Source organism: Triticum urartu, chromosome 3A (assembly GCF_056163025.1).
Source record: "Triticum urartu cultivar PI428250 chromosome 3A, HENAU_Tu73, whole genome shotgun sequence".
Classification (NCBI taxonomy): domain Eukaryota; kingdom Viridiplantae; phylum Streptophyta; class Magnoliopsida; order Poales; family Poaceae; genus Triticum; species Triticum urartu.
Genome location: NC_141875.1, coordinates 25,534,661 through 25,551,442, shown reverse-complemented (window position 1 = coordinate 25,551,442; position 16,782 = coordinate 25,534,661). Strand labels below are relative to the sequence as shown.

General features: G+C 44.5%; 2 protein-coding genes and 1 pseudogene across 4 annotated transcripts; all 3 read right to left on the bottom strand.

The window, feature by feature from the left end:
* On the bottom strand, nucleotides 1-1,711 carry LOC147978072 (uncharacterized). Its single transcript, XM_087514635.1, has 2 exons — nucleotides 1,694-1,711; nucleotides 1-1,068 (listed from the first exon to the last, which is right to left on the bottom strand). Exons 1-2 carry the CDS (start codon nucleotides 1,709-1,711, stop codon nucleotides 1-3), a joined length of 1,086 nt encoding a protein of 361 aa, XP_087370761.1.
* Nucleotides 1,712-8,496: 6,785 nt separating this feature from the next.
* On the bottom strand, nucleotides 8,497-15,971 carry LOC125531185 (LEAF RUST 10 DISEASE-RESISTANCE LOCUS RECEPTOR-LIKE PROTEIN KINASE-like 2.1). Of its 3 annotated transcripts, none has more exons than XM_087546122.1 (4): nucleotides 15,133-15,970; nucleotides 10,988-11,023; nucleotides 9,664-10,093; nucleotides 8,497-9,570 (listed from the first exon to the last, which is right to left on the bottom strand). In XM_087546122.1, exons 1-4 carry the CDS (start codon nucleotides 15,956-15,958, stop codon nucleotides 9,492-9,494), a joined length of 1,371 nt encoding a protein of 456 aa, XP_087402248.1. In that variant the 5' UTR covers nucleotides 15,959-15,970; the 3' UTR covers nucleotides 8,497-9,491. The 3 variants fall into 3 exon arrangements, with proteins under 3 accessions (XP_087402248.1, XP_087402246.1, XP_087402247.1); XM_087546120.1 differs by having other exon boundaries at nucleotides 8,500-9,570; nucleotides 9,664-10,741; nucleotides 15,133-15,971; XM_087546121.1 differs by lacking the exon at nucleotides 8,497-9,570 and having other exon boundaries at nucleotides 9,660-10,741; nucleotides 15,133-15,971.
* On the bottom strand, nucleotides 13,220-15,115 carry LOC147978071 (LEAF RUST 10 DISEASE-RESISTANCE LOCUS RECEPTOR-LIKE PROTEIN KINASE-like 1.2; annotated as a pseudogene).
* Nucleotides 15,972-16,782: the final 811 nt, after the last annotated feature.

Here is a 16,782-nt window from a genome sequence, read left to right as displayed (position 1 = left end):
CTAGTCATCATCTTCACCTCTAATCCGCTTCATTGAATCTCTTCTAGCTCTTCCTAATTTGGTCCTAGTTGGTATGAGATTGTACTCTTGCTGAACCTTCTCCTCAAATTTCTTCAAAGGCATCTTCTCATTGTCCCTGAACTCATCTATGAATTTTTTGGTTAAAAATGGGGCAGTTAGACCTTTAAGGTTCCATGACTTAGGGCAAGTGTGCTCATCACAATACTTCTTTATAATGAAGTTGTTTTTCCTGCTGTCCTTCACTGCTCTCATGTACCATGGGCAAGCATTACTGCATATTGCTTCAACTGTAGTGCTTGTGTTTCTTGTCTTTTTTATAGCAACTCTGTTTCTTATGCTATAAGAAGTTATAGCATGTCTGAGCTCCTGCACACTACCAAACACCATTCCTAACTTAAATACAGGAGCATTCAGATCTGTCTCTGGATTGAAACCTTTGAAATGGTACTTCAACTTGTCCCTCTCTTCTTTGGATAACAAGATGTGAGGGTCATCTAGAGCATCCTCTGCTAGCTCTGTTTCATAGTCACATGTTGTAACTCTTTCTCTGTGATCATCCACTTCTTTGTCTACATGATCTTCAAATAAATCATCATCCCCATCCTCTACATCATAGTCACTGTCAAAAAATTCCTCATCGGTCTCAGAATCTACTGCAGGTTCTACGTCTTCTTCGTCAACATCATCATCAGCACATCCTGAAGATGATCCTTCAGAAAACAATCCCCTTGCCCTCCTCTTACTCCTCTTACTTCTCACAGTTGCAACTTTAGGTGAGGTGGCTTGTTCTTTTCCCTTGTCTTTCCTTGGAGTTATGACCTTTGGAAATTCAGGAACCCCTTGAACTACAACATCATCTCGTACCAAATTGTTCAGTGTATCTGCATGGTCCATGATCAGCAATAAGTTCTTGTGTTGTGTACTAGCTGCTATCATTGCAAGGCTGTCAGCATCACATTTCATTTCTTTCATTCCTTCACTAAGTGTCCTTCCAGGCTGACACCAAAACACTTCATGTTGTCCACTATCTCTGTCATACCCCAGCCGCTATCTTCAATCCACAATATAGACCATGTGTCACTATCACAGCTATCAAACCAATCAACTTGATAGTCCATGTATGTCCTCTTGCTGCCAGCTCCACAAAAAATCCCTTGTGATGAATCTCAACAGTGAACAATCCATCAAAATCACTTACAATGCATAAACATATTCAGATGACAAAGAACAGTCCATTGCAATTATAATTCTGTTCAACAAGGCAATGCAAATATCTAGTTTTCAATTAACAGAGCAGACAACAAGCCATGTAGTATTCAATTAAAGATGCACATGTTATTCACAGTTAACCTGCTCAAATATTCAGTTAAAATAGTGTCGAAAAATTCAGTTATAGTAGTGTCGAAAAATTCAGTTAGGCCATATACAATGTAGGATGCTTATGGCCGGTGCTTAAAGAGAGAGACTCATGTTGCGGCACAGAATTTATTTTGCCTTGCAATGCTGGGTGCTTCATACGGGTGCTTAAATTAGTATAGAACAAAGCTAGCTGCAGCTCACGGAAGATCAAGCACCGGCTAGCACCGGGTGCCAGAGTTTGCTTCCGTCCCTGTTTGCAAGCACCGGTGCTAAGCGATCTCATCCAAAAAACCGGGTTTTTTTATTGAGGCACCTGCCTAAGCACCTCCATGTGTCGACAAATTCAGTTAAGTACAGATTGGCAAATACAATGTGTCGGAAAATTCAGTTATAGCAGTGTCGAAAAATTCAGTTAACATGTGTCGACAGATTCAGTTAACAAGTGTTGACAAATTCAGTTAAGTACAGATTGACAAATACAATGTAGGGTTGTGCGCACATACACTGACTTGACTAAAGCACTCAGATTTTAACTGATATCTGATTTGTTCATGCAAAAAAGAAGGGGCCTCTAAACCCGTGCTAAACCATAGAGACAAACGACAGTACGGATGAATGCGAGGGGGGATTTTAACGTCACGCCATCTAAAAAGCATCCGCGGACGAAATCAACACAAAACTCAACATTCCTCGCCGGCGAACCAACCCATTGAAACCCTAAAAAACCAGGGGCTATAGAGGGGGAAAGTTGGGGCTGTGCTCACTGTATACAGGGGCTGCCTCGCCGGGAGCTCGCCGGCGGGGTTCCATCGTCGTCGACGCCGCCGATCAACGCGTCCTACAGATCACCACCATCGTCGCCTTCAAACGATCGACAGGAGGAAAGCTCGAGGCGAGGGAGTCGAACAGGCAAGTCAATAATGCAGACAGGAAAGGCCACCTGTGTACAGCCAACTCGGGGGCTTATTTGTCAAAAACGTGAACTCTGAGGGGGTTTCTGAGATAACTCATGCCAAACGCACCAGCCCACGGCCTCTGGTCACTGCCAATGGGACCCGCGCCACGCTGTCTTGCTTAGTCAGCGCTTGATTCGTATGAAATTGAGAAAAGCACCGTATGCGAACGATTGAGCCAAGTTTTTTCACCATTTTGACGTATCTCACAACTTCTAGCACCAAAGTGAACATTCAGGACAAGTTGTGACACCAACAATGTAATTGACTCTAAATTTTTCAACAAGACTTATCCACTTCTCTATGAAATATGGAATCACACCATCGATGTCCATACTGCATGTTAATTTTTTCCTATTAATACATATGATTACGCAATAGCATCGACAGAAATTGTTTGAGGTGGGAAACGTGACCTTAATCCGGGCGACAGCCGCCGAACAGCGTCGGCGATCTGCGCCTGCGGGCGTGGGGCAGTCTGTGCCAACGAGCGCCGTTGACTGTGGACGGCGATGGACGGTGCTGCACGTGCGGCGAGATCGTTGCGCGCCTGAGGGCGATCGTGATAGGGCGATCGCGGTAGGGCGACTGGGGGCACGGGGCGGCGTACGAGGGGCGAATGGTGTGGATAGGGTTCCGCCATGCGTGGCGATATACGGCGATGGAAAAGGAAAAAAAATATTCATTCGCCGTCTGGGCCCAGGCCCGATACCGCCGAACCTATAGCGCCGAACCTATAGCGACGGCGGTCACCGCCGAACATGCTAATGTTTAGTCCCACATTGCTTCTCGTCGTGCTAATTCACCTGTTTAAATACCGTAGTCTGCTTGCAATGTCAAGTTCTCTAGTGTGGCGGTATCACTTAAGGAAGTTAACGTAAATTATGCTCTGGCACTCCATAATCATGTAGTGTCACAGCAATAATTCACTTTAATCTTCTTAAGTGAGTCCGTCCGCAATATGGAACTTTTTATATTTTTGTTTTTTGTATTATTTTTCCATGAAACGCCGCCATGTTTTTTTTTGACACGCCTGCAAAATTTGGGTGTGTTTCGACATTCGATGCATTTACTACGATTTCCTCCGTGAAAATATCCAGAAAACGTCTCCCGACGTGACGCAACTTCCATTCGTACTCCGATTCCGTCGTAATCTGACGTGCGAGATTGTGGGGGTCACTCACACGCGCATGCAAAAGTTGGGTGCGTTTCGTCCATGTTGACATGGACTCAGAGTACAAACCGAGGTGTCGGTCTGGGGTGTGACATGCATTCAGTATGTGTTCCCTTTCGCAAAGCCATGAAATGTCGGGATTTTTTTTTCACACGCTACAGTGTGGCACACAAGCACACCTGCAAAATTTGGGTGTGTTTCGATACTCGATGCATTTACTACGATTTTCTCTGTGAAAATACCCAAAAAACGTCTCCCGACGTCACGCAACCTCCGTTCGTACTCCGGTTCCGTCGTAATCTGACGTGCGAGACCGTGGGGGTCACTCACACGCGCATGCAAAAGTTGGGTGTGTTTCGTCCATGTTGGCATGTACTCACAGTACAAACCTGAGGTGTCGGTCTGGGGTGTGACATGCATTCAATATGTGTTCCCTTTCGCAAAGCCATGAAACGTCGGCATTTTTTTCACACGCTACAGTGTGGCACACAAGCACGCCTGCAAAATTTGGGTGTGTTTCGACACTCGATGCATTTACTATGATTTTCTCCGTGAAAATACCCAGAAAACGTCTCCCGACATGACGCGACTTCTGTTCGTACTCCGATTCCGTCATAATCTGACATGCGAGACCGTGGGGGTCACTCACACGCGCAAGCAAAAGTTGGCTGCGTTTCGTCCATGTTGACATGTACTCACAGTACAATCCTGAGGTGTCGGTCTGGGGTGTGACATGCATTCAGTATGTGTTCCCTTTCGCAAAGCCATGAAACGTCGGAATTTTTTTTCACACGCTACAGTGTGGCACACAAGCACGCCTGCAAAATTTGGGTGTGTTTCGACACTCGATGCATTTACTACGATTTTCTCCGTGAAAATACCCAGAAAACGTCTCCCCACGTGACGCGACTTCTGTTCTTACTCTGATTCCGTCGTAATCTAACATGCGAGATCGTGGGGGTCACTCACACGCGCATGCAAAAGTTGGGTGCGTTTCGTCCATATTGATGTGGCAAAGAATTTAAAAAAAGAGGGATTAAAATTACATAAATAGATACCGTATCATGTTAAATGCTATGGTACTTTGTGTCATGCATTGTAATAAATATAATAGTACTCTATGTTACTATACACTATGAAGGTAGTATTATACACTAGTATCATGTGCATGATAATAGTATATGATACTCTCCACTATGAGTAGCCTTAGGGCGGCGAATGCAGGACCGGGGACCCCGAAGTAATGCTCAGCTCGGCAGCGAAGTAGGGAGAGTAATACGATCTGGCAGATCGGTGCTCTGTGTGCCAGGGTGGGGGAGTAGGGCTGTGGTCGGCTGGTCGCCGATGAGTTTGCGCACCTGAAGGCACAAGAAACTAAATAAGCACGCCACTTCAACTTGCGCGATTAATTTGTCCATTATCACTAGGATTTCTTCTAGTTGTTGTGGACATGCTGATTTGATAGGTTAGGTTCATGGAGAAGGTACTTCAAACTTGATCCTCATGGAGAAGTGTCATAAAAAAACAAGGAATGGCTAGACTGCTAGCGTGTGTGTCTGTCTCGAGCAACAGGAGCAATGTAAAAAAAGTTATTTACTTTTTACTATTCACTAGGATCTTCTTTAAGCAATGCGTCTACTCTAGTATTTCACAAAAGAGGTAATATCATTGGGAGTCATAGAAACTTGCGTTTGATATTCAGTTTGATGCTAAAACTTTGAAAATACGAATTTGTGGTCACATAACTTGACAAGCTGTGCAAATACGGTGCTTTCTCTCGTATCCGGTTGCATAGCATGCATATGTGGCACGCCAGCACGACATAGGCCCATTTGTCAGTGTCTTGAAGAGGATTTTTTGCTGATTACTCCATCGCATTTTATTTATTTACGTATAAAGTCACTTAAATAAAATTAAAAAATCTGAAGAGTCGAACCGAGGATCTACTTCTTAGTGACTCGGATAGACAGCCACCAGCACAATCACGCTGGACGTCTAATTAGCACCACTTATACTTTATTTATTTACGATCAAGACGGACCGTACAAATTAAATTTTTGAAAGCTATAAGAAATAGGGAAGTTTGGGTCGTACCAGTGAGCTCCTGATCAAAACTCGCGTGTATGTTGGCTAACCACCAGACCAGGACTACACCTTATGTTTTAAAGGGATATATATTTATGTTGTCAGTTCTTATGTAATGCCTATCGAAAACTACACTTATGGAAAGATAATACTCCTAGGTATAGTAAGTTTAAAGGCACTATCTGAAAGAGGCTTGTGTGGCTCCAGTTTAACAGCCTGTAACTTTTGCGGTGGTTAACTCTATGCCAATGTATCCTGCAAAAAAAACTCTATGCCAACGTGACTTAGGTGAGCCAAGAAGCTAAAAAAGCTGACAATCTACAATTGAGGATCAGGTGCGCTTAATGAACTTCTGCTGTACTCAGCTTCTTTCTAAATTTGTTACTGAAAAAAATATAGTACAAAAGTCAAAAAAATTAGTTAGCCAAAGAAAATGGGCAAAAACTGATCGAGCAATAAGAGTGTACTATATACTTGTAAACATTCCTAGAAAGTAAAAAACAAATGCTTCATTATTCAAGCACCCATTTTCTTAAAAAACATTTTTCAACAAGCCATCTTTGTCATGAAATTGCGCAAGCATATGGAGGGTCAAATACTGTTCAAACAAAAAAAATTACTGTTCAAACAAAGAAATACATTTCAGTGTTACATTTCTGGAAAAAAATCACAGGGGTAGCAAAATTGACCTTTTTCTATGAAAATATACAAGTACACAGACACCTGGATATTTGTGGATATGTTTTTTTTTCGCCAAAATTGTTTACTAGTACACATGCGGCGAGCGACCAGTAGGAAAAAGGTTCAAACCGCATGGGTCCCATTTTTTTCGTTTTAGAGATTTGAACTTTAATAAGTACGGTCTTCAAAGGATATATAATTTTTAGTTGTGCATGTTAGACGTGAAAATCAGTGGTCTGGTGGCTATCCATGCTAGCCAGTTTGCACTAGATGTTAGACTTCGAACGACGCCGCCCAGCTTTTTCCATTATTTGAGGGATTTTGTACGTGAATAGATAAAATTCATGGGATTTATCTAAAAAGAATGCTTCAGCCACTTACAGGGCCTATGCTGCGCTGGCACGCCACATGGGCAGGTCATATGGCCAGATACGAGAGAAAGCATTGTATTTGCACGTCATGTCAAGTTATGTGACCATAAATCCGTATTTTTAAAGTTTTAGCACCAAACTGAACATCGAATGCAAGTTCTATGACTTCTGGTGATATTACCTCTTCACAAAAATGCTGTTCCACATTGATATATTTGAGAGACCACATAGCTCTTTATATAAACAATCTGAGTCCTTCAGAAATATTCTGCATGGTGGCTTGTTGAGATAGCACATGCAGCACCAATGGTCAAAGGAAGGCCGGGCCATGTGGATGCAACCTACTCAATACGCATGCATGCATGCACCGCTTATGATTTGTCCCATCCACACTGACCCTAGTTCTAGGCCTACACTACAAGCTACATCCTAGTACCAGTCTTGCCTGTCTGTGCAAAATGCCTGCTAAATTAACCTGACACCGTAATTGACATGCTACTGGCTATTCAACAACACGAATCTTGACATGCTACTGGCTACATGCTATGGCACCTTTTCGTATTCGACTGAGTGGTTGCCAAGAGCAGCAAGGTAAGAATTAAGCGTGCTCCCTTCAGCTTCTATGGTTGATTTGACTACTACTTTTGTTTCCAATATTTGGTGGTTGTTACTTCCGCATAGCCGCATGGTGGGGGTGTCAAATCTGTGATCTTGTCTTTTCTAGCCAGACATGTAGTAGTAAACTTAATCCTATACTTCCAATAACCCACTATTTCCTGCACGGATGGTACATGGCAGGCATCTGCCGGAACTAGAGGCGAGCACTTTTCAATCAATTACGAGAGGCATTCGCTTCATTCCTGGTAAGGCAAGAGAAGCCATTGAAAAGCTACTAAACATGGTAAAACTTTTAGGCATTGGGATAGATATTTCCCCCAGTTTTTTGAGATAAACAAGACGCATTCTATCAGAAGCAGTTCCTGCGCATTGTTACCTTGTCGAACGAGTTGTCTTTGTGCCGTTGTCCTGACTTTCACTCGTTGAACCTCGTTGTCAAGGATGAAAATTGGTGTCCCGTCTCTTCTCAGGCTACAAATAAAATTAAAACCACAAGTGTGTTATCTCTTTCAAAGGAGGGCTACAAAGGGTAACCTGGTCGTAGGTGTTTATTTCGAGCATGTTCGGTTATCCAGCAGCTCCATGAAATCCTGCACTCCGGCTACTCCAAGCGAGTTCCCACTCTTCCATCAATGGTGAGATCCAGGAAACTGTTTGGCTTGCTCGCTCCGCTCCGGTTCATGAGATGGGCCGAAAGCCCAATAATTTGGCATGTGGCCCATAATGAGGGGAGGTGGTAGGATTGAAAAGGTGACATGCACGAGAGAAGTGACACGAATGAACCAGTATGCTTCACTTATCGTCGGCAGTATGTCATAAATTTCATGAACTCCTCTGTTTTATGGATCTGCGGAGCAGCTCATTCCTCGCTCTACGATTTCCAACTACAGGTCGCTCCGCTCCACTCTGTTGAGTCCAAGGAGTTGCAGTGTTTCGGTTGGCTCCGCCTGCTCCAGAAGCGGAGTCGTGGAGCGGAGGTACTCCGAACAGGCTCTTCATTTTTTTGACATGATTCTACCATTGTTATCCATCTCAAGTACTCTAGTTGTTCACATGACTTGTTTGATTATCTTGCATTTTTAATGGCATGAATTTGTGCATCCGCGAACCAGAGTTTTGGAGATTTAACCTTTCTTTTTGAAAGGAAAAATGATCAAATTGGAGAGGAAAATGATCTTCAAAATCATATAGAGGAAAAGGCAAAATCGGGCTGCCAAAACAAACTGGGCCACGCGGTTGCTTCCTGGGCCATACGCGCCATGTCGCGCTATCGGAAATCACTTCCCGTTTCCTTCGATGAGTTTGTTCGGGCTTGCAGGAACCTATACCCTATGCCCAAAATCTCCGACGTCAATCGGTGTTGCGCCGCCGTTGGCCGGCCGGTATGCGCCACTATTCCCCGCGCCACCCCCTTGTCAGCGCATCTGCGGCGTGTGGTGCCGTCGTGTCCCGCGCAGAGAAGAGCAAGGCGGCTTGCCGCGGCGTCTTCTGACACGTGGATCACCGACAAACTGCTGGCCTGGTCCACCCCCACGGACCCGCTCGGCGTTGGCGGCGGCTATGGCGGCGACTGAGGGGCCGTGGAAGCGATGTTGTTTGAGAAGCGGCGCAAACCCTCGGCTCGCCAGCGAAGGGAGAGTAATACGCACGGGGAATTGGGCTGTGGTCGCCGGCGAGGTTGTGGCGTTGTGCGCGCGTCAAGGAATAGCACGGCGCTGCTTGATTGAGTCGATACAATCTACGGAGATGACCAAGTAAGTATGCGCCTTCCGCTTCCACTTCCACGATTATTCTGCTTGCGACGAATTGGCATATAACATCACAATGTTTAGACTGATATATGAATCCGGATTCTGAAATTTTAGGGGCTGTAGTTAGAGCCTAATCGTGTGTATTCAGTTTTTGGGGGAAATTTACAGTTCAGAAGTCCTCGGTAGCCGTCTTCCTCGATGCCTTTTAGCAGTTGGAACACAAAACTTGTCAGAATACATTTCATTCCTTCTGTTCTCTGTAACTTAGGACGCTGTCATGAGGGTGCTCTTGACTCTTGTCATGCATAAATGTACTATATATGTTGTACTACAATGCCAAATTTTGCTGTGCTTGTTCAATTTCTGAATGTACTCTACGACAGGGCCACCATCTCACAGTGTTGAAATGAATGTAGGTTCTTTGATTCACACGGCCTATCTGTTCAAAGAGTTGGCGATTGTTGTAGGATTTTTGAATTCACAAGGCTGATCTCCTCAGATAGTCAGATCTGGTAGAACTTGAACTCTGTACATCCATATTGTGAGCTGAACTTTCACTGCAATGAGAGATACGCATGTAGGTCAAGTTATTGCATAGTCATAATTGCACAGATAAACAAAGGGACAAATATATGGGAGAAATATCTTACAGCAATCCAGAGAAGTTTTGCTTCGGTGGCATGTCCATGTCATCTGAGCTTCTCTCGAACATTTCAAGAACTTTGGTAATGGTAGGGCGATATGCAGGCAATATCTGTACGCACCACAATCCAATTAATGTCATCTTTCTTGCGATTTCCTCCATTTCTGATGTGACTTCACATGCTTGTAATCCATCGTCTTGCGCAAAGTGGTCATAAATCCAGTCTGGAAAATACTTTTCGCTGGATTTTGGAACAGTTGATTTTACATTTCTCCTGCCTCCAACCATTTCCAAAAGCATCATTCCATAACTATAAACATCTGACCTTGTTGAAACCACCCCGAAGGTTCGAGAGTGAACTTCTGGAGCGATGAACCCAATTGTTCCTCTAGCTCCAGTCATTGAAAGATTGCTCTCCTTTGTATGACACAATTTAGCTAGACCAAAATCAGCAATCTTTGGGTTAAAATCTTTGTCTAGAAGGATATTTTGGGGCTTGATATCGAAATGGACAATACGTGTATTACAACTATGGTGCAAGTATTCAAGGCCACGAGCAATCCCCACTGCTATCGCATAGAGCCTCTCCCATCCTAAAATTTCTTTGGGGTTCTCTGAGTAAATGTACTTATCCAAGGAACCATTGGGCATGTACTCATATATAAGAGCTCGTTTTGATCCCTCCAAACAAAATCCAAATAAGCTAACAATATTAACATGAGAGGTCCTGCCAATGCTCATAACCTCATTCACAAACTCATCCCCATTTCCTTTGCAGTCATGCAAGAATTTCACAGCAACCAGACGATCATCGTGTAGTCTTCCTTTGAAAACGACACCATAACCACCTTTTCCAAGCTGATTGTTGCGAGAAGAAGTTATCTTCATTACCTCTGAATACATGTATCTTTTTGGAGCTAGGGATCCATACGATACTATCATGGCCTCGTAATTCTTTTCAGTGTTGCTGCTAGTCTTCTTGCAAAGGAGAAACCATAGTCTTTTCCGCTTTCTACGCCATATGAGTACATAAAGACATGCAAGGAGCAAGGTTGCAGCTACTGATGTCATACCTGAGATGGAAGCTGATCAATGTCACTTCCTTTTGTGAACCAGGACTTACAATACAGTCATTTGATTTCCAAGCACATCAATGGTTTAAATTTATCAAGTGAGAGTTGCTTGTTTCAATTTTTAGTTCTAGAATCAGTTCTCAATGGTTACAGAGATGACTATTGTTTTAAGGTACTATTTCAACATAGAAATCACTGTAGCAAACTACTAATATTTAAATCATTGCATATGAGAAAATGGCGAAAGTTTAAGCATACCTATTATTATAATCGTCTTGCTAGGCCCCTTGGTACCTGGAATATAACATATATAACATTTATGAGTAAAAGCAATGTTGTCCAACATTACTACATTGGTTGTTTTTTTCAAAAGTAAGAATGTATATGGATCTTCAGTATTTTGATCATTAAGAACAATAGAACATGTGCTATATATCTGACTTCCTTATAGAGCAGCTATGTCGATCAAATACTGGTTCGAGAAATAAAAAGTTTTAGGCCTGTGTAGTTTAGTAGCCAATATGAGCAATCAAATAAACTTTGATTCATAAGTACGTATTTAAATGCCATTGCATTGGATGGTACATTTCAATCTACATGGAAATTAGCAGCAACATGCGTGCTCTGTCATTTTTTCCTGCAAATATCCTATTTACCAGCAGCATGAACCACCGTTTGGCAAGACTGAAGAGTGTTCGGTTTATACTAGTCAGGCATTTTAGTATCCATAGTGTAGTAATTAGCAGGTACACGCAAGCTTTTTCTTATAATTAAGGAGCTTCTACCCCCAATTTCATCTGCTCAATGAAACTGATAAGACATAGTTTTGTGATCGACCCAAAAGGTTCAATCAGGTATTACAACCTCAACCCAAACCTTTTGCAGATTCCAAGCAACACTGCAACTTACACATATGATCTTAAAATGCTGCTACAAAACACCGCAAAACAACGATCATACCCCCCTAACTATAAAACAGAGTAAACTGGACAGAACACCAGCCATACTAGTAGGAGATACAAGGAAACCATTTCCAGCTAGAAGGTATACACACATGTTGTGTTCATTTTTCTCGTAAACCCCCTCAACTTAGTGCGCCAAAATCGAAGACTATTTAATCTACAGAACAAAAGCGGTGTATCCTTTTCTAGATAAAACTCACCCTCACTATTATATATGTGAACCGCGTCCGCAGATGATGGACAAAGGCACGCTCCGGAGCAGTGGCACCTGAAGATATCGTAGGCGATTTTGATCTGGCAAAATTCTCTATGCCCACCTTGCAGCCTCTGGGGCATGCACTCAAGAAGAAACCTAACTTCATCAGCCGCCCCCTCGTACCCCAACACTGGCATCATCAATGATGTACAGTTCCCTGCACCGGCCTTCAAATGTCATCAGGCTTTGTATGCCCCAGCAAGCCATGCAAATTACCTATTGAGTAACAGGTGTTGGATCCAATAGCGTGGTTCATGGGTGCCCATGTAAGCGGAGGCGGCCTCACATGCAGGGCGCAGCTGTAGAGGAAGAAGAGCTCCTGGTTGATTGCCCTAATGCGGAGGCCAAGATTAGGGGAGGTGTCCACGTGGGGCTCGATGTCACACACTCTGTTGGAGCTAGAGGTTAGTGACACGGATGGAGTTTTCTGGGTAGGAGATGATGAGGATCTCGTCCAGAGGGAGGCCTTGTCGGTGCTGTCGTGCATGAACTGGAAGCTACGGTAGCCACACTCGGGAAGGCACGTGCTACAGAGCCAGAAAGAATAAATGATATGGATGTCCCCGCGCGCATGTTGTTGCCTGATTCAGAGGATTTTGGAGGGGAGGGAAATTGTAAGCATATTGAACAATGAACTAGACTAACTTCCCTAGTGGACAGGTAACATGCGTGGAAGATGGCTCCACATCTAATCGTGGTGAGCTCGGTACGACTAAAACCAGACAATTCGTGGACAGGAAGGAGGAACAAGAGAGATTTTGGTTAGAAATGTAAACTGCCAATATTTTGATTCCCTGTTTGTGTACTCTTGGACGTAGCTGTATTTCCGTTATTTCTATAATGGAAGGGGATTAGCCCGGTTCAGAAAAAAGATAATCACTTGCGAAAGGAGAAGAAAAACGCAAATGTGCGGAAGAATGATATTTTGTCAATCTTACCAATATTTTGACAAAGACAAAAGTGTGTGTTAATTGATTGGATTTAAAATTCTAAATATAGAAACATTTTGCTCCTTGCTGAAATGACTGAAATTTCGTAAATTCTGTGATTACTTACGGAATTTTTTGTCAGACCATGTCAAAATTGGATAGAATATTATATTAAATTGCAGACAAATAATCATTATTCTAGTCTTTGTTCTTGAGGACTAGTAATTATCCAACGAAACCTTGCTGACTAAACTGGTTAAGTGACTGAATCATATAAAACTTATGAACAATACACATGTAATACCAAATTTTGGAAGTCTTTAGACGTAAAAAAATTCAACATCCTTTAAACCTGGGATTGAACTGTCCTCGGATTGAATTTTACAATAGTCTTAAGTTCTAAACACAAATATTTTGGCTGAAATATAAAACCCTGCTCATTAATATCCATGCCTCATGGACTAAAGTGGTTAAGTGACCGGGTCACACGAAACTCACTAGTAAGTCTACAGCTTTGCTACAGTTACGGACGATTGGTAAGTCTATGTAGCAGTACTAAATTAGATTGTATTTTTTAATAGTGGGTTTGAACTACCTGACATGGCTGTTGTAAATGAGTCAAAACTCGTTTGAGATAGTACTGGGGGGTAATAAATTGATTATCGCAGATGATGAGGTTGGACACGCCCTCGGAGCAGTGGCACTCGAAGATATCGTAGGTGGTGTTGATCAGGCAAAGTCCACTGCTGTCCACACAAGCCATCCAGTCGCCGGCCATGTAATTAAGAAGAAATGTGCCCTTGATCAGCCGCCGATAGTCCGCCCCGGCCGCCTGGGTACCCCACCACCAGCATAATGGACACCGTGCAGTTTCCCAGCACCGGTGCCCATTTGTCGTCGGGCTTGTACCCGTCGGCGAGCAATGTGAAACAGTTGTTTCGCGACCTATCGGTGCAGTTCAAAGGCGCCCATGTAGGCGGAGGCGGCTGTATGTGCAAGGTGGTGCAGTTGGAGAGGAAGAAGAGCTGCTGGTTGGCGGCGTTGACGCTGAAGGGGACGAGGCCGAGGTCGGACGAGGCGTTTACTATGAGCTCAATATCACAGGTGCGGTTGACGAGATCGAGGTTGGTGACCTGGAAGGTGCTGTCTGGGTAGGAGATCTCCAGAATCTGGTACGTCCAGAGTTCTTGAAGGAGGTCTTGCCGGTGCCGTCGCAGGTGACTTGGAAGGCCCGGCAGCCGCACTCAGGCAGTTGCGTGCCACTGAGCCAGAAGGGATACTCAATGCAAAGGCCACCGCAGGCCACCGGCTTGCAGGACGTTGAGAACAACGAGGGTGATGCCTGAGAGGATGGTGAGCAGAACCGTGGCTGAGCAGAACATGGCAGCTACAGAGACGTGAAACGGGTCCATCTGCTTGCTTGTGCAAACTGCTCGTAGATGGGTCAGATATTGGAAGCCTTGTTTCACTCATAACCAGAGTTTTAAATAGCCAGCTATAGCCCAGCTATAGCGGGGTTATAAGTTTGAGCAGGTGCCGCTATGTGGCATAGCCCACTAAAGTTACGAAATAGCCGGCTATAGCAGGCTATAGCCTCGCCATAGCTCATTTGAAGGCCCTGCTATTTAAAACACTAGTCATAACCTATGTTATTATTAGTCGTCTCACGAGGCCTAACAGTTGCTGCGCCAGTCCACGGTCAAAGTATCATTGTCTTTTACTTTCTAATGACTTTAAAATCTTGATTAGTCAAATATTTTGTGTGGAGTGCACAGATCAGAAGGATCGTGCCATTTTGCCACTAGCAATGAAGACGGTGACAGCTATGTCATCTGTCAGTTCCCTTCTTTTCGGGAATCAGTATCTCACTAATCATTTAAATGTTTTTCATTTCAAATAAAGATTTGAAGTACGCTCCAGCTTGTCTGAAACTAGGGACGCGAGGGCAGCGTCAGGCGATTTCAATCATTTTAAGTTAGCAAAATTCTTGTGTAAATCATTGGGTGATTAACTGATTATTCAGCAGCAGATAGTGTTTTCAAAAGAGCAAATCGTCCAGCGGAACGAAAATGAGGAAGGACACGATGTGACTGCTGCCCGTGGACTAAAGCTTGACCAACTGTGCTACCCCACTCCACGCTCCACAGAACCAGTACGACTGATAATTGAAGACCACTATGGCATTTTCGCAAGTTTATTTCCATGTTCTGGAATTTAGATTGTAGAATGATGGTGCAAATTAATTTGGAGGCTTACCGGCGCATGTCGGGCCATGCAGCTTCCCGTCAGGGCAGAGGCAGACGAACGCCCCGATCGTGTTCCTGTACCGGCACTGGCCCCCGCTCGCGACGCAGGCGGGGCAGTCACCGATGCCGCCGGTGCCCGCCCAGTCCAGCAGGAACCCGGCCTTGAGGAGATTGCTGTAGTTGGCCGCCGTCAACACCGCCGCCTCTGTCCCAAGCACCGGGAGGTACGTGTACGTGCAGTTGCCAGTGGGGATCGACGGCGGCTTGTCCCGGTCGTACCTCCCGCCAAGGTAGGCGAAGATGGTTTCACCGCAGTTAGCGGTGGCGTTCGCGTACTCTCGCCTGCCCGGCTCCGTCCCGTTGCAGTCGAAGAGAAGGCACAGGGCCATGTTGCTTGGGCTGATGTTGAACGGGCTGAGGGCTAGGCTGGACGACATGTTGAAGTCGGCGCGGCACACACTGTCCTCGCGCCCGGCGAATCTGCTGTGGGAGGCGACGTAGGAGCTGGCGACATAGTCGATGCTGAGGACCTGGATGGCGGAGCCACGCATGGAAGCGGAGGTGTTGCTGCCGCTGCACCAGAGCTCGAAGGCCGGGTGGCCGCAGGAGGGCTCCAATGGAGAGCGGCTCGGCGCGCCAAGCCAGAAAGGGTACTTGATGGTGAAGTTGCCACACGCCACCGGCTCACACTCGGCATGTGCCCGTTGATGGAAGAGGAACAGTGACATCAAGATGAAGAGCAGTGAGGTTGGATACATGCCAGCAGTTTGATTGAGGAGACTGACTTTGGTAATGGGGAAGGATGGCTCTAGCTCAAGAGATTGAAGGACAAACATAACGGAGAAGATAATATGAATGGTGTTAGCCAACGACTTCTTTTGAGGAGATTCGCCAACGACTTTGACTGGTTCTGTGGGCACATTTACTTTTCTATTCCCACTAGCTAGAGAAGAGCCAAGATCCAAATGTCTTGATCCATAGTATTTAGTAGGTGCACTGCTTGATCGCGAACGTGTTTTGAGGTTAATCTATTTTTATGTTTAGATTAAGGAGCTATTGCCGTAGAAGATGCCGATCTGGGCACATTGACTGGAAGCATGGTGCGTTCTCACTGTCGGTAGAGTCCCATCCATTTTTTGAAGCAAGTGGAACATTGCAAGTCTTGGGTCAATTAGGTGTACTTCGTTCCAACTAGCAGTGTGTAGTCTAATCTTGTGAATTTGGATGTAGGAAATTCGGAACAGCACCGACGGCAAGCTGGTTGGGCACATCGGAACGGTAGGAGATCTGGTGTCTGGTGATGAATTGTGCGGACGATGTGAGCAAAGACAAATACTCCCTCCGATTCTAAATATAAGTTTTAGATATTTCAATATGGATTACACAGGGATGTATATGGACGTAGTTTAGATTGCAGATTCACTAATTTTGAAATCTCTAAAAAGACTTATATTTAGGAAAGAGCGCTGCCATGGTACGTTCCTGTTCTGTATTTCTCTCTCAGCATCCCATGATAACTTTATAAATTGTTTGTATTGCAAACCATGAGTTTCAGTAATTACTCGTGGTTGAGCTACGAGTAATAAGTGAGTGACATGATTGGTTGCTTGGTTCCACAAGGGAAATCCAAACAAAGGCACTGCACGTTCGAGCTTAGCTA